This window comes from Lethenteron reissneri, chromosome 24, assembly GCF_015708825.2.
Source record: "Lethenteron reissneri isolate LAM-NWPU_2019-01 chromosome 24, ASM1570882v1, whole genome shotgun sequence".
NCBI lineage: Eukaryota > Metazoa > Chordata > Hyperoartia > Petromyzontiformes > Petromyzontidae > Lethenteron > Lethenteron reissneri.
In genome coordinates, this window is record NC_083802.1 from 4,839,549 (window position 1) to 4,858,285 (window position 18,737).

Genomic DNA, 18,737 nt, shown 5'->3' on the forward strand with positions numbered 1-18,737 from the left:
CCTTCAAAAATGCAGTTAATTGTATGGATATCAAGCATGTTACATATAGTCACTATGTTACACATAGTCACTATAAGATGTATTCTTGTTCATGTTTTTGTTTTTTGTTTGTTGCGGTTGCACCCGATTCAAGAGCCGAATGGCTCACAGGGCTATACCTAATAAATGAACTTGAACTTGTTACACTGTATAACACTGTGACTGAGTCGATTGATTTTAGTATAAGTAGGTGTGCTTTTGAAATAGTATTCATCACAGGACTGTGTGCTCCTTCTATCCTGTGTTAAGCCTGAGAACATAATGCTGCTGGAAAACCGTGCACCTAAAGCCAATGTCAAGATCATTGACTTCGGACTGGCGCAGAGCATTGTGGATGGTGTGGAGTTTAGACATATTTTCGGGACACCTGAATTTGTAGGTAAGGGTTTTAAGGATAAGGATTTACATGGCACTGAATGTTGCAGAATTTCAAAGTGCTGAAATGATGCACAAATATGCCATGCATATACTGCCCCTTGTATTGCATGTATGTTGAACTTCTTTCGCAGCATACGTAGCCAGCTGTGATAATCGTGCGGGGAATCGGAGGCGCGCATCCAGAGATTCCGATCTGACACTTTTGCCAATAAAATATTACAATTATGGATAAACCGCATGTATTCTCTAAAGCTGTACCTAAGTAAAAAAACAAAACCCTGGAATTATAATTTAATAGTATTAATAGGAATAAAACATGAATATAACATATCCAATGCAATGCTAACTAAAAGTAGAGTGGAACAAAGGCAACTGCAAAGTCAATGAAAGACGATTGCAGCCACGGCAAAGTTTTTAACTTGTTCAAAGTCATCAATGCAGTATCTTAGAAGCCTAACTTCAGTTGTGACTTTGCACACAGTTTAAGTTTTTTCAGATGTTGTCTTAAATACAAATAATATAAATACAATTGACTTATCACAGGCAACGCTTACTATAGAGTATAAGTACAATATCAGCACGAAGCATAATTCTAAGATATTTCAGAACATGATACGGAAAACACAAAGTCACACATTATCTGTAAGATAGTCACAGCAAAGAGCATGACCTCATTTCTAGTAACATTGAAATACAAGTAGATTTACGAATGTTCGGTTTTACAAAATGTCACGTTAATGCAATTGACAAATTCTGGACACTTTTCAATTTACGAAATCGAATTTCCACGTGAACGAAATTTCACACGGCACGCAAACAACGAGATCAAATGAACCACCCGGGAGGCTGCGTCATCCATCCACGACGGCGTCACGGTATCCCTGCAGTGCGACAGTAACGCCGCCATATCACCTTTCCAGTCATTCCAAAATGCAGATCTTTTGGTGAGGTCGCTGAAAACGTTGATATTTTTTTGTTTCAGTTAACTATTATTCAATCGTTTTAATATCTATGTTCTTTCTTATTATTTTTGTATTGTGAAAAGTGATATAGGTGTTATCTTTTTTTAGGTTAAGAGTAGTTGGAATGACTGTCCTATACACATCCCTGATTTTTCATATTAAATTAATGGGAAAAGCCAATTCGATGTACAAAATGTAGTTTTACAAGCGTGTTTTTTGAGGAACGCATCCCTATCGTGAATCGAGGGATATCTGTATACAGAAACGTAACTCAAGACAGACATTAGATATTCTTGTTTTTGTGCCTTGTTTGTAAAACGCTTTAAGAAATACTCATACATGCAGTGCCACTCTGATATTGCTGTAGGCTTTAATAATTATCCTGAATAAACTCGATGAGCTATGAAGCTCTTTTTCACAGATATCCAGGTCAGAGAGTTGCAACAAAAAACATTACATACAACGATAGCAATGCAAAGTTTCGGAAAGGTAAGCAAATCACTAAAAATAAATAAATAAATTAGTAAAGTATATAAGTTCAAATTGCACAAGTACACCAATTCTCAAGCTTGGGTAAGGCAGCAAAACAACAGCAAAGACAGTCCCAAACTATTTTGGCCCATGCCAGAATAACTGGGAAACTCCACCACTGGCTGAGGGCCATCGATAGAAATGAGCATGACCTGTGCCTGTTTGATGATGTTGACACTTTGACAAAATATCAAAATATATTTGGTCCTCACCAAAAATCCATTCCCTGGACATAATTCACCAGCACTCAGATGAGGAATACTAGAACAGCAGAGACGTTTCGTATGCATCTAATGCATTGCACTCGATGTGTAAACATGGCCACCAGGAAGACAAAGGCGGTCGGGCGTGGTGCATGCCTCCCACCCCTTCGTGTGCCATTCCGCCCTTCATAGGTGCTTGGTAACAGCACTTGCCCCAACAGTCTGTTAAGGCTATAAGGGGGATCTTTGTCTTTGTCTGTTACAGCACCAGAGATTGTCAACTACGAGCCTCTCGGAGTGCAAGCTGATATGTGGTGGGTTAAGATGGACAAAGTTCTACTTGTTAATACAACTATAATAATAGTTATTATTCTTTGGTTCTTTCGGTAAAGTCACGTATAAAGATAAAATAATAAATTAAATAATTGCATTGAATAATAGTTATGTTTTATACCTACGTGACTTTACCGAAAGAACCAAAGAGTATGTGGATCCCTGCAGTCACGAAAACTTCAAATCTATAATAGTTATAGACTTGCATAAATGTTAAAAAGCTAAAAACACGTTAAATGTAACATCCCAAAATTCCAATATTGAAAAATACCTTAAATTTCTCGGTAATTATACTACTATTGCAAAAATGTGGCAGGACCATCCTGAAAATTATTGAGATTCAGTGCGGCTTTCCTGGGTATATCATATTAATAATAAAAATAAGCACAACATTTGCAATATGAATCCAAATAGTTTTTACTGTACAGTTTTGTGTTCTATTGTGTTTGTCAATTTTAAAACCAACCAAACGTATTTTTTTTTCAGGAGCATTGGAGTAATGACATACATTCTGTAAGTATATATGGTCAACTGTGACTCTTCACAGTATTATTTTTAGATTATATCATGTGTTTATGAATGCACTTTTTGACAAAGAATCTGAATATTTATTTATACTGGAGGAATCCGATGAGCTATAAAGCTCTTTTTCACAGATGTCCAGTACAGTCGGTGCGGTGAAGAACGTTTCAACAATGTGAAGTGTATTTATTCGTATATCTTCCGAGTTTGTTGTCCCACTTTGCAGACAGTGCAGCTACGGCATGACAGCCCGAGACATAATGTTGGCGTACTGAACAGGACGACCCTGTAAAGTCCTCGATCTGGAATAAACTGCCGCTTAGTTTCCCATATTGCGTTACCGGTAAAAAGAATGAAGAGAACAACACACTGGCAGCGATTCCATTTTATTTAAAGCGAGTTGCTGTGCACAAGCACAGCCCATTTGTCAATCCACTGCTGGATGTGGGGATGTCTCCACGCCGTGCAGGCTGTGAGGGTTATTGCACCATACTTCACCACTATCCAATGTGCGGGGTGGGTAAAGGTGGCAGGGAGTGCAGAACGACAGTGGAGTTTGCTGCACTGCCCTCTACGCCTGTCCGCGAACATGTTGGTCACCCATCCGAGAGCTAGCCAGGCTCACCTCCGTTTTGACTTCCGAGGTCTGATGGGATTTGCGGCATTCTGGGTGATTTGGTCATAGAACTACTTTGCATATGTCGTACAATATTTATGTTGTCTTCAGTATCGTGTTTTTTTGCATAGACGCATCAGAGCATGGACATGTTTTAGCTTAGCATGCGCGTTTTATCAACAGTGGTTGCGGTGTGGAGGACTGAACCTTGTCATCAGAATTTCGATTTTTCTCGACTAACTTCTAAGTGACATGCCATAGATTTTAGTATAGGAGTACATTTACATTAATCAATGAGAACATTACAGTACTGTTCTAAGTACACTTGGTTAAACGCGTTCGCTCAAGCCTCAAGGTGAATTCATGACTTTTTTCTTTCGTTTGCAAATCGAGAGAGACTTAAGAGTGTGGATTGGTTAGTGGCAGGGAGATTTGCATACATGTTTTTTTAAAGTTACTTTATAACATTCCAATGGAACCTACGACTTTTCCAGCAAGAGGTTTGGCGAATTTGTCAAGTCATTGCACATCAGGGAGGCTTCAAGATCACATTAAGATTGCAGACCCTAGACAGTATAAACCATATCGTCAGGGTTCATCTCAGGCTGGTTACAGACACCCGTTTGGTGTCCCGGTGTGACTTATCTCATGTGACCCAACCCCCCTCCTCGTGTGACCCTGTCCTCGTGTTCACCCTCCCACACCTTCACCCCCCGTACCTGCATCGTTTCTCCCTTTCATCCACGCAGGCTGAGTGGGGCCTCCCCATTCCTGGGTGACACCAAGGAGGAGACCCTGAGCAACATCTCAGCCGTGGAATACCAGTTCGACGAGGAGTATTTCAAGCAGACCAGCGCTCTTGCCAAAAATTTCATTCAAAGGCTGCTTTTAAAAAGCCCCAAGTAAGGACTGAAACTCATGGTTGTTCGTATACGTTCTGCCCATACTTGCTGGTTGGTGGGAAGCATAGACACTGAAGCACAGGACAGTACAACAATGGATTTTGTCACACTGTGGTGACAATGTAGTCCAGCAGCAGTCTATAACGCCTTTTGTATGCACTGCAGTCACACATCCAAGCACTAGTTAACTCAGCTTAGCTTCTGATTCCGTCATGGGCAAATACAATATGTCCAATTCTGATTGCTACAAGCATTGGCCTGGGATTAGTTAGAGCTTGGTACACAAAGGTCCACCGTATAGCCTTAACAGACTGTTGGGGCAAGTGCTGTTAGCGAGCATCACCTATGAAGGCTGGCACGGCACACGAGGGGGTGGGTGACCAGCACCACACCGGTCACCTTTGTCTCCCCAGTGGCGTACCAGGTACCCATTTGAGGCTGAGTCGACCTAGTGGAGGCCCAGGACCAGTTCAGATAATCGTCACTTGGTGTTGGCCATAAGAGTGAAACATCATGTTTGTTATATATGTGGATATTAAGAATTTGTTCCTGAACAAATACATGTGTTAAATATTATACAGGGCTTGTAAAAGTTAAACTCACATTTTAGGTTTATAACATTGTTTTATTGTGGAAAATGTTGGAATGAATGTTTTTAATGCTAATAATTGAAAAAGTCACTAAATGCCTCAGTTATGTAATTATTCATTTACATCCAATTGGAGATAATTAAATCATTAAAAGATTAGTCGTGTGATTATATAATCACACGACTAATCTTTTAATGATTTAATTGTGAAATTTTGAATAGTTTTAGACGTTTAGCACATGCGTTGCATAGACAACTGATGTGTTTTCAATTATTAATCAATGTATAATTACTTGATAACAAAAAAGAGTAATACTCTCAAGGAATGTTATATTATTAACTCTGCTGTTACATTAAACAGCAGTTGTGCAGTTACCAAAATTATCAAAGGTGCATTCTATTTTCTTTATTTGAAATGCAATGTTTTTGCATTTAACAATATTTCCTTTCACGTAATAAGGCAAATTAGTTCATGAGTTAAATTTCGATTTAAAGCTTTCGTGACTGCAGGGATTCATCTTCTTGGTTCTTTCGGTAAAGTCACGTGACTTTACCGAAAGAACCAAGAAGATAGTTTATGAGTGTCATTTCAATTTGCTCATTGCTGCCTGGTGAGCAAGTAAAATAAACATTGTGATCTGCCAAGTGACTTCGAGCATGCTAGGCATCTGCTGTTGTCACCAGAGAGGGATGTGTAACCGTCAGACAGTGCCAAAATAATGGCTGGAAAATGAAGGTGCGAAAGGAGAGGATGTGCAACAGTGTGGATCAAACCATGTTGAAAGGGCACACAGCAATATCACAACAGCATGGCAAGTCCGTCATTAGATGCAAAATCAAAGTCTAGATGGTAATTTAGAATAGCAAAGGTGACATGCAAGCTTAAGAGCGGCCGACAACTGATAAGCATGCCTTCCAGAAATTAATAACAATCATCAGGGCCAGCTGCCACCTTATTGGAATATACAATAATCATAATGAGGTTCTGTATAGGTTAAGTGTGCACGGTAATGTATGATTTTCTTTCATAGAGAGAGAATGAATATTGAAGAGGCCATACACCATCCTTGGATTAAGGTATGCTTTTACGTCATGTATCCATGAGCGAACTGATCAAACATTTACGCTTTTGTTGTATGCACTCGTGCTCTCATGATGTACACGGCACCTAGTAATTAAAGTTACATGTCATATTGTTAATTTTAAAAATGTTGATAAACTTACTGTGTGTATACTTACGGCAAAAAACATGATCCTAGGGTGGGTACAGTGGTGCAATAGTCTGGGCACTCAGCTATGAACCCGACGACCTCTGGTGTTATCTCAACCTGACCTCGCCAAATCACCGTAGTGAAATATGACCAAACAACCCCAATGACCTGCACGGCATGAGGAGGCCTAGGGCCACTAGTGGATTGACAGAGGGCTCTCTCCATCTCTTCAGCAGCGATCTTCCTCTTGGGCATGTTCCCTTGGGAAAAGTCCGCCATCTCTAAAATGTTCATTACCTTCATGACATTTTCATAAATGAGTATATAGAAACACTCTTTGTTTTTTTTCGGTAAAGTCACGTAGGTGAAAATAAATAAATTAAATAAATGAAAAACAACTAAATTAAAGCACGACGTTTCGGGCGCAACACAAGCATCCGTCATCAGGTGGGAAAGCATGGCCTGTTGCTGATGCAGACTGTTTTAAATGGACTATATATAAAGTCATATTAAATAAATAGAAAATTATTGATAAAAATAGGACAAACACATTTAGGGTATTCGTCATATTCGTCATATATTTAACATATTGATTCATATGCATGGCTTTTCTTCCATCAAGCCTGTTTATTGTTAGCCAAGTCTGTTACACATTAAGGCTTTGGCTGCTAACAGATGTATTGGCTCCCTCTAATCCACGTATGCTTTGTGTTTTCTGGTCATTTATTCTTAAACATCTTCTTCCACTAAAAATGCTGTCATAACTAATCCCATCACTCTGCAACCATGTGTAGTTAAAGCTTATGTTACAGACTCCATGTACTTTACTCAATGTTCCCAGGGTTTGTTTTTTCACTTTATAAAATGATCAATGTCTATTGGTTGGAATTGTATTTTCCTTTCTTCAACTCTTTAAGGGAGTATTCTTACATTAGTTTTTGACGATGTGGGCGATGTGTAATGTTATGATAACTATACAGGGGTTTTTTATGACGATTTTAAAATTGACAATATATATACAAAGAAAACACTGAATACAATAGCGGCTTTTGTAGTTGTACATCACACAATACGGTAATTCATAGTAATGTACCAAACAATGTCTAAATGCTTATTACATAATTAGATGTTTGTCATTTGATATGCCATTTTTTGGCAAATATTATTTCATTATTTAAGTCTATGCAAGACACATCAATTGCAAATATGAGCTGCTATCGTGCATGTCTACTCAATTGTGAATATGTACGGATTAAAAGCTGCAATGTATTACACTGCAATATACTATAAGTGCAGAAACTTATTTAAGCGTAAATCCAATCACAGACAAACACAAAACATTTTTTTGTTAAAATGCATATGTTTGCTTGTTCGCAATCATATGCAGAAGCAAACACAACGAAAACTCAAAACATCCGTCAATAGCAATGCCATAAATGGGAAAAACGATCAATATACAGACAAAATCATGAAACTTTAACGAAAATATATATTGCCTTTTATGGTAATGCTAGAGACGAACGTGAAACTCTTCATATTTAGACAGGAATAGTGAGATTATAGCTGTAACATATTTACTCATGTTTTCTTAGATTGATAACTTTTACATTGCCAATAAATACATTTAAACCGTTTTAATGTAATTTTTTCCCTTAGATTTGAATGTGGCTCTTCGGTATATCTTTAACATGATATTTTTCTGTGGCCACCGTTATAAACCATCAAAGCCCAATGCACTCGAGTTAACATTTTGGGTGCTGACCTCAGCAATTACAGTGTTCGGCAGTTGATTGCAGGTTAGGGTAGGCTATCGAACAGGCCCTGTTGTACGAATAGAGAACATGAACAGTCACACCAGCTGGGGATGTAAAACAGTGATTGCAAGCTACCGGAGCTGTCAGCAAATCTGTCACTGTAACATTCCGTGTAGCAGGTGGGCACAACCTGTGCTTTCCATAGCTCCACATATTCGCTGGTATGTGCACCTGCATTAAGAAATGCTGCAATTTTCATATGCCTCCAAGAATATCTGTCTTTGCTTTCAAAGTCTATAAATTAAGAACTAACCTTTGCTTACCGCTGAACTATGGCATTTCCACTTGAATGTGAAGCTGTGTTAACATAAATATCATTTAACAAGCCACATATGCCTTGTGTGAAATCCAAACTTCATTATTCAGAGCAATATCAGTCGGCTGCATAATTCAGAATGCAGCTTGTAGTGCTCTCGCGAGCACATCATAGCTGATGTCTTGTCTTTGCATTGGCTACCAGTCATGTATCGAGTGGACTCTAAGATCCTGCTGCTGACCTACAAGGCCCCCAATGAGTTAGCCCCGCAATATTTACAGGAACTGATCAAATGTTTACTCTCCAACGAGGTCCTTGAGAGCTCTGGATCTCCTCCTTCTGAGTACTCAGAGGTCACGGATTATTTCCCGAGGTGATCGGGCTTATGCCAATGCAGCTCCCAAACTTTAGAACGCTTTGCCTTTGCTAATAAGACAATCAGAATAGTTATAAATGTTAAGTCTGTCTTAAAAAAAAGACAACTTTAAACTGGCCTTCATTCCTTAGTTCTGGTCGTTTACCCGGATTTGTTTATTTCATGCTTTCCGTACATGGCGCATTGGGATATACGGATGAATTGAGCCTTACTAATGGAAATTATTATTAAGGTAAAAGCCTAAATGTTAGGTAAATTTTATGGAAATATTGTATATCTCAATGGATTAGACCTAACTTACCCAAGCATTCCGTGAAGAAAATTTTCAGCTGTGTTCATACCTGCGTGCGAAAGCATTGAAACTGCATTTTTCTCGTAATTTTTCTTGACAGTGCGGTAGATGTTTCACAACCATAAATTGTTGCGTGTGTGCTTGTTACTGCCTGGGTTTGCCAAGTCCACACCTGACCGAATCTTGCCTGCTGGCACGATAGTGCATGTTCCTTCAAAAATGTGACGTGGTCAGAGAACAAAATGTCTTGAATGAAATTAATGTTGGTCCTGCAGATGAAATGCAAAGTAATTTGCGAAAGATGTTTGGAAATGTATTTTTTTGTGTGTTTCAGTGGAATCTGTTACGTGGCTTATTGCAAAAAAACATTAGCTGCTGACATGGAATGTTTTGCAAATCTTTAGAAGTCCTGTTACAATTTTTTAAGTAGTCCAAAAATATCACGTTGTGTTTGAAATATTTTTGCATTGATTGAATCATCCATGGACAATTATTGCATTCTTACATTATTGATAGTGACAATTTTTGTGAAACTAAATAAAGTAAAACAAAATAACTCCACTAACAATAGTGAATCAATGTTAAAAAGTACGGTATATTATTGAGAAATGCTCTTAAAAGCTGCCCTTTTGGGATAGCCGTGGCAAGCGCTGCTCCTTACTGCTTCGTGACGTTTCCCCTCCGTCGTTAGAGGCACTTTCTGCCTGAACATGGAGGCATCATACTGCCTGGAGATGGAGGCATCACACTGCCTGACAAAAGCGTGCGATACAGTTGCTCACATATCTCTGTACTGGAGAGCAATGTGCAGAGGAATGTATGATCTGGCGATTAAAGGGCAGAGGGCAGACACTAGAGATGGATTCCGTGCCTTCACAAGTATAAAACTAAGTCATACTCTCCCCGAACACCAAGCAAGGTGACTGTGTATTACTCATGTTTATTAGCAAACCTGGCAGAAACGAAATAATTTCTGGCCACATTGAGACTGCTTCCAAGAAGTTCATAATGCGACTTTCTGTATCAGAAGCAGCTCATGGAAGGCAGGCAGACAGAGAGGAACCAGCAAGGGCCACCACAGATGTGCTATGGCCAGCGAAAGCTGGATACTGCAGTGGAATGCTTTGAAGGAACTGGAGAGCAGAATGGCTGAGCAAAATGTTGTGCTGGGTTCAAAGTTCAGCTCCCAACTGAGCAGATATCTGTGCAGCTGGTTGCAGGAGTGTGTGCATTCAAGCGGATAGGGTGCTCAAGTAACACATGGCCTTTGGGTCAATAGAGCATTTATTATCCTGAGCATCTGTTGCTTTTCAACAACTACTTTTAAATAATGTAGGATAGTGCGAAGACGCAGAATGTTTAAGTGTGACAGTTATGCATTTTGGTTCACTATCAAGTTTTGACTAAAACGTAAGTCCACATTTGAGTTGTTTCAGTCCTTCATGTTTGAGATGTGGGCTGCTCCACCGAGCAGGGATGTAGCTTTCATTACGGGGTGATTCTTGGATTCCTCCACCGCGCATAATGAGTGATAGAGATGAGCAGGCATGCAATGATTCGCCCACCTCCTGATTTTTTGAATTGTCACGATTCGGTTCAACAATGACTTTTCGTCTGGTTTGTAAGTGTTGTGTTGTAATTTGACTTGCGCGCACGCTGTCTCGCTGCATTCGCCGCAAGGTAACGTTTTGTCATAATTTGCACAAACTCTGCAGGGATTGTAAATAATTAAGTCTTACAAGAACAACTCAAGGCATATATCATGAGTGTATAATTCAGTTTAAATTCTTGAATTGGTGGATTGCATCACACCTACAAACAAGATCAAGAAACAAGATTTGAAAAAATTTAAGATTACTGAACTTTAATCCTGAATTGTGGCAATTCACTGAATGGCGTGGCAGTAGAGGGGTTGGAGGGCCAGGATAGGGCCGAGTGACTCATTACATTCCTATAAAGTTACCCAAACAATGCAACATATATATTGGATTAGCACTGCAGCCTCACATTTTCACTCTCTTGAGCATAGACCTTGACTGCAGACATCAAAGTCCACACATTTTCTTTTATCACCCAGGGCTAACATACTTCGTGTAAATAACTGTCAGCTCTTTATCATTCTCTGGCTGGAATAGGGCCTCCCCACACTGTATTGGTCATGGGTGATATGTATTTGTCAATACATCCGCCATGCGATTCAGTATGGATGTATTAAAGGGGGGCCTTGGACAAACCTAGATGTCACTGATGTTAGCCATGACCGGGAATCTCAATCAACTCACGAGGCTCGTAATGCTACCCACTGTGTCACCACTCTATATGCAGCACATATGTGAAAGCAAATTTAAATACAGTAATCTCGAATAGAGCATACGTTTAATTTCTCATTACTAATAACTTCCTCTTGCTTACCTAATCTGTCATTTTAATACTTTTTGCATACCTCCTTATGTATTCTTCATCTTTGATGAAATGTAAATTAAAATATTATATTTGAGAATATGTAATTATGTACACTTGAATACACGTTTTTAAATACAAAAATCGCATTAATAAATCATTTGGAAAAAGTATACACGAAGCTAAGATTATTTCAACAGTAACTTTCATTGAAAATAATATATTTTGAATTATTTGACCTTTTCATGAAGCCAATTGATATCAACGTGTCTTTTGGGAAGGTACTGCATCGATACTTTAAGGCAACCTCGCTTAAATTCATGATGATCATCAAAATAATAACAAAAACATAGTTGAAACTCTCAATGTAGATTGCATTAAAGACCTGAAGATACACAAAGTTCAGTTATAACTGTGAATGTGCTTTAAATACAATATATTTTACTTGAACTTATTTTAACAGTCCAAATCATTGGTCCCAAGAAACACCAAACCATAACAACAACAAAAATCCCTCCCTGGCACCGGGTGTTGAGTCTCAAATATTTATCCTGTATGATTTAAAAGTCAATCATTGGAATTCTGCAACGTGCAATGTATTAAAAAAAAGTGGATTGTTGCTGCTTCGTGTCAATTTGACCTGTTTCATAATTCCTACCTCATTCTGATTTCATTTTCCAGCCAAAGGACAAACATCAACTGCTGCACAGAAAATTGTCCTTCATTAACCTGGAGAATCTCAAGAGCTTCAATGCACGCAGGAAGTGGAGGGTATGCGATTCATCACCTTCTGAAAGCTCTTCTTAAAATGACAAAAGCTGTTCTATATTTCACATTATTGCCTTGTAAACTATTGCATGTATGCATGCATGTTCACCTTCTTTTGCACCGTACACAGACAACCGTGCTAATCGGAGTAGCAGGCTATTCTTTAAATATAGCATGTGGGTTGATGTTTATACTCTTGCACATACAGGATAGCAACCTATTGCCATCATCATGTGGAATTTCCACAACTGACAAAGGATCTCCAATGGATATGGGCACCGTCACAATGCATGAGATGCATTGACTTGACTCTGAGGATGTGATGATGAAGCCATTCCTGTTTATTATCATTGGGAACTACTTTCATGCAAGAGAGTCACCTTGTGAAAATGTTTTATTTGTGTCAGCCCACATATTTTAAATGTAAAATATCCTCACAATTAATTTTATGTAATGACAACTAGATTTATTTGAAGCTGTCGTGACTGCAGGAATCCATACTCTTTGGTTCTTTCGGTAAAGTATTTAATACCTACGTGACTTTACCGAAAGAACCAAAGAGTATGAAAACTAGATTATTCATAATGAGGGAGAACATTATTGTTGTTGGGGACAAATATTCGTGGATAACGCTGATAATTTTCAATATTCATATCGCATTATGTCAAGTATAAACACTCATTGTAATGTGAATCAAATATTCAGAATCATCAGTGTAAATATTACTTTAGTCATAGAAAGGCTGTCTTGGTTAAAGACGGAATGATAAAGGGGTGTTCCGGTTTTTTTACAAATTGAAGTGGTAAGTGTAGCTCGCATTAAACATTATAATACAACAAGTAACCGTTTCTTGGATGTATAGATTTTCTAGGTAAGTAGCTCCCGGCCCTATGTCCCTTCTTTGCTAATTTACAAGTAGGGATAACCAATGTTATTTATCAACAAATTTGCACCACTCGTTGTTAACCGAATGAGTTCAATGTCCACGGAAACTGTGCTGTCTTCTGTAATGGGACATCATCTTTGTGATATTTAATAAGTCAAGCAATGCACAACAATTTACATGGTGTGGCTGGAGTTCCCCGGCGCAACATATAACATTTCACCGACTATCCAGTTTTAAATAGCAATGAACGTATTGAAAATGCGGTTTCCCCTTTTTTTCTCTCCCAGCTCTCATTGCGAGTGGTGCGGTTGTGCAACCAGCTCTCACGTGCACACATGCCCAAAGCTGGAACTGAGCAGAACCATGCTTCCTGCACTACCCACATGGTGAGCACACACACATACCACATACACACCCTAGATCAGTGCAGGCAGAATGTGTGACAGCCTCATTTACATGCGTCGTCGCCATCATTCCACAAACATTTTCAGATGGTACAATAAAATGGTTTAAGAAGTTACCTTTCTGAATTACAAACTTAGTTCCCCCCCCCCCCGCCCCATATAAACTTTAATTTCTCTGCTATAGGTTCCCCACCTGGGTGGGACATTGAGCCCAATCTACCCCTCTTCACCAAGCCCTCCCTCATCAATCTCAAACTTTTGCTTGTGTGACCTCTGCCCTCCACCTTCTTGTTCTGTGATCGGTCCTACGTACCGAGCTCGCATTGAGTTGAAATACATTTTTTAAAAAGTTTATTTCCTTTCTGTTTTCGGCGTTTGACATTTTTGTTTTGCAGGTGGACTCTGACTGCGGGAGTGGGGACGAGGACGGTTTGACAATGGCGCTGGACCGACTGCCCAGGGAGGCTCGTGCCGTCCACATGGACGCGTGCGACGAAGCCGTGGCCCAGCCGAGCCTGAACGGGGCTCACTAGACATTAACGGCTCACGCGGCCCCGGATTCGTGAATGTCTGAATTCTTTCATGCCTTATTTTTGAATGTCGGTTAGGAATAATTTAATAGTTGTATTATTTTTTTTATATTGTTGTTCATGCAAATACACATGTTTTTTTTTCTCTGAAGAAAGATATCTTTACTTGGTGTTGGCTTAGTATGTAGGCACTTTCATGCATTGGCAATAATTTTGATACCTCTTCATTAAATACAACAAACCTTCAAATTTGTCATACAGTTGACATCGAATTACTACGGTGATTGCAATTTGAGCTCAGTCGATTGTGCTTGAACGGTATCGTATAGAAGGCCACCACATGCCTGACTTTGTCCTGGACAGAGGATAAATTGTCTATCACATGTGGATGGCAGAAATGATGCAACTCGGATAATATATGATCCATCTGTAGGACTTCAGAAAAGTCACTTGCTTGGTTTATTGCCTGGACAACATCACTCCATCCCTTGGCACTCTTCCCCTCCACGCTGTTTGCAATAACAACAACAGCACCCGCCATTCGCCACTAAGTGACGGTGATGTCACCACGTCGCCTGTGCCAGGCCAGGTGCACTTTGAGGCCACATGAAGTCACATGATAGCAATACATCCAGTCGCACCCACGTACCCCCGAGGTGGCACGCTAACTTGAATGGTTTTGATTTAAAGCTTTCGTGACTGCAGGGATTCATCTTCTTGGTTTTTTCGGTAAGTCACGTAGAAGGGAAATAATAAAATAATAAAAATAAAACATAATAAAATAATTCTCACGACGTTTCGGCCACAACGTAAGCAGCCGTCCTCAGGTGAAGACCAGGTCTGTCGGGGAGACATGTTTTATTTTTCTTATTTTATTATTTCCGTTCTACGTGACTTTACCGAAAGAACCAAGAAGATGAACTTGAATGATATTCAAACATAAATGCACTCTATTTGTATTTATACTTTCAATCGAAGCCTAAGGCTAGCTTTTACTTGATCGGTTATTATGATTGGCCCACAGTGAGTAAGCAGCCTCTGGCGGGATTGTCTTTGCCTGGAAATTAAATGTACATGAGAAGAAGTTCGTTATTGTGCGCACGTTTGCCTTTGGAATTGTTAACGCCCCCGTATCCCAAGGTACATGAGACTTGCATAGCAACATTCTATTTTGGTTTAGTAGCATGATTTATATTTCTAATTCTCTCACTTAATTATCAAATTGCATTTACAAGCAATATAGATGCGTGTCTTCACCTGTGTGCTTTGGATACCAGCACTGTATATGCCTCTGTTGCCAGGGCAACAAACAGCAAATATTTACACCGTGGATGAAATTATTTAAAAAAGGATCTTCATGCTTCATCGGAATTTGTTTATATTCTTGGTTCTTTCGGTAAAGTCACGTAGATAGAAAATAAAAATAACATTACAAAAAAAATTAAAATTACAATTATTAATTTAAAATAATAATACCAGTTTTGTTCTAACACACCATAGCTTCTTGGCGCCTGCTGTACTGCATTATCATGATGCTGCTTTTTCAAAGAAAATTGCTAAGTTAAAACTAACATTTATACCGAGCGTTTAGTGACCCAAAAAGATAGCTTACGTTTGGGAAACGCAGAAAAAGTATTTACATTTTTCCTTTTATATTTTACCAACACTTTCTTAAAATAAAAAATGTTGTACAGTGTGGTTTATTTATAGGGATTTTATCCATTTCCTTCTGCTAATATTTTAACCAGCAGTGAGAATTTATTTTTAGAAGAAAAAAACGTTATCTGGTCATCTGCCAAAACATATGATCCACATCCAACTTCATGATGGTCAAGTGGAAGTAACCTCTACTTTTTGTATTGAAATGTACTTTATACAGTATCTTCAAAAGGTCTGTTTAATAAGTATGAAATCCAGAAGTTTATTTCTGTCGACTAAAAGTGCAAAAGTAGCATCAATGAATGTACGACCCTTTTTCAATTAACTGCTGGATGAAAGTCTTACCACACCTTTTCGGTCATGGGGGTTGGTTAACCAGACTGCACCACGTGATCATTTGCGGGTTGGTGAAGAAAGGTGAGCAGGACATCTTTAGATTAGGAGCTTTAAAATTGTGGCATCTTTGCATTTCAGGCAGCCGTGTGAAAAAAAGCTGGCAAATAATGGTTATCGGTTTTCCGCATGTACAGAAATCTCTAGCAATAAGCATAACATTGTTACCTTTTTAACTGAGACACAAAGGCAGCTGCCACAGTGAATTTTTTAGAACTTCTTTCGCACCGTACATAGCTAGCCTTGCTAATCGGAGGTGATGTTGCGTCATTGTTAGAACACTGGCCTTGAAATGTACAGGTGGCCGGTTCAATTCCATCTGCTGAAGCAGCAGTTGTGGAAATTGGACAAGTTTCTTAAATCCCCTACCCCCTCTCCTCTGTCCGCCAAGCAATATACATTTAGTACACCACTATATATCGGAAGGTCACCTGTGGTGGGGTAAAACGTGGGTACTCCAACCTCTTCCAAGACGTCTGGTCAGCGTGGAAGTGTAGGCCAAAATAGACGCAATCTCTAGAACTCTCTCTAGTGGAGGTCCGTCTGCCACCAGTGGAGTGAGCAAGCAATTGTGGAGTTGCGCCTTCACCTTTTAACTGAGAAACGAGGGGGGAAAATGTACGCGCGGTGACTTAAACCAGCGTGCCATTTGTAGGTCCGCGCATGCCGATCGGTGCATTAACTACGAAGGTTTCCACTGGAATCGGTAACCGGTTCCTGACTTTCGGAACTGGTGGTTAATTCTGGAAACAATCATCGGTTTGCCGATGGTTGAACAACGCTCATTCAGATATAAACCTAATGATTTGGTGATTCTTCTGCGTTGACAGTGGTGCACAAGAAGAATTGGCAACAACCAAAAACTCAACACACCTGTAAATGACACTGCCTTAAAAGAAAACATATAATTGGTGAGGTTATGGGCAGTGGTGTATCATCATTTTTGTGCTTTGAAGAAGGGCCAGCCATTTTTTAAATACACATTGTCTTCTTTTTTTGCATTGTTATTGAGGAATGTGTTGAGTTTTCTCGTTCAGGTATCACTCGCCACTGGTGTTAGCCGTGGCCGAGAATCAAACTCACCGGGTTCATTGCACCATTCACTATGCCCCCCCCCCCCCAAAAAAAAAAGCAACTATTTTAGCTATGCGTTCACTTATGCAACGATTGTAAACTGCTATTTCAGTATAACACTTCCAAATGGGACTTAAAATTAAGTAATATGTAATATTTAAAAAAACCTTTTTTTTAAACACGCTTTTGTGAAATGTACTAGTAATGGCAGAACTCCACGACTCCAGTAAGTGACCCCGAAGCTTGCCATAACGTAAGGGGGACCATGGCTAATTACAGCCAACGTCAGTTGATCGTGGACAATTAGACCCAAGCCGAAACATAACATGCAAAAAATATGTTTCAAAAAATATATATATGTTTTATATGATAAAATATAGTATTGTCATCAGTATGACATAAGTATACCAAGTTTGCAGTCGATACCACTTTGGGAAGTGGGTTAAAATTGAGTTACAAGATTTGAGGATACAACAACGACAACAACAGACAGAGTTAATAAAAGCATGTAAAAAAGCTTGAATGAGTGTTTTGGGGTGTTTATTGTATGTACATGTATAGGCACTCTTTTTTTTTGCTTTGTAAATGCTCACATTTTTTTTATTCACTGCTGTATTATGCCTTGTGTGTGTATATATATATAGTAAAATAATAAATTACGTGTCGACGTTTTATCGCAGTCTGTTGTTTATAAATCTGTAATGAACAATTTTATTTTATGGTCATATATCTTGGAAGCATTGTACGTGAATCATGCTTGCTATTGCTTTCACAGCTATCGTTTGTATCGCTTTAAAGACTTACATAATTCTGAAACGTACGATATCATTTGTCTGGAATGAGTGCCTTTAAGCCTTACTGATAGTGTACTTACACGCATAAGTCGCTGTTACGTCACGGTGTGCCTTATGACTGCGTGTCAAAAACATAAGAACAAATCCTTTCAAAGTTCATGACAGCCGCTGTTTACCGCACACAATTGGTATGTTATGCACATGCATGGAATGGACCATTTGTGGAAAACACTAAAATCTTGTTTAAGGATCGATGTATTTACTAACTTGAGTATATGTGTGTAAACATCATTATAGTGACATAATACAGATCCTGTGTAATGCACACAAAGGCTTTCTAATAAAACTTACACGTGTTAAAAAATGTGTTTGATGTGTCTTTTGAGTTGTATACAACTTTACATGACCTCTCCATCTCGTGCAAGGTAAATAGTGTATTGTTTGGTCACATTCATGGTCTAACTTGCACATGAAATATTAGCTAATGGCACGCGGATTTAGAATTAGATTATTTGGTGTGAGATCGTGTAGTGTATAATGTCCATTTTTCTAACTATAACCCTCCACCACCTGACAGCCAATCAAATCAGGTTGCCACGCTGACAAATATGCTAATTGAATTGTGTTTTCAGCAAATCATGATTTTGGAAAGCAAGCAAAATGTTTGACAATTTTAAACGACGGTTCGCTGGAGATCACATCTAGCATCATCAGGCGTACATGCAAGCTCAGCTCTCGGGTCATTGCATACTTATTCACTTTTGTAATATTTTATTTGTCAGTTTCAATAACATAGCAGGTAAAA

The 18,737-nt window shown here is 39.0% G+C and overlaps 1 protein-coding gene across 1 annotated transcript in view; it reads left to right on the top strand.

Annotated features, from left to right (window-relative positions):
- LOC133346443 (death-associated protein kinase 2-like) overlaps positions 1 to 18,296 on the top strand; it is a 60,309-nt gene extending 42,013 nt beyond the window's left edge. The window contains exons 5-12 of the mRNA XM_061558013.1: positions 289 to 418; positions 2,379 to 2,427; positions 2,933 to 2,959; positions 4,334 to 4,486; positions 6,107 to 6,152; positions 12,106 to 12,195; positions 13,366 to 13,464; positions 13,878 to 18,296. Coding sequence (XP_061413997.1) covers positions 289 to 418; positions 2,379 to 2,427; positions 2,933 to 2,959; positions 4,334 to 4,486; positions 6,107 to 6,152; positions 12,106 to 12,195; positions 13,366 to 13,464; positions 13,878 to 14,015 — 732 coding nt within the window. The 3' untranslated portion in view covers positions 14,016 to 18,296. The remainder of the gene's footprint in view (positions 1 to 288; positions 419 to 2,378; positions 2,428 to 2,932; positions 2,960 to 4,333; positions 4,487 to 6,106; positions 6,153 to 12,105; positions 12,196 to 13,365; positions 13,465 to 13,877) is intronic.
- The last annotated feature ends 441 nt before the right edge of the window (positions 18,297 to 18,737 follow it).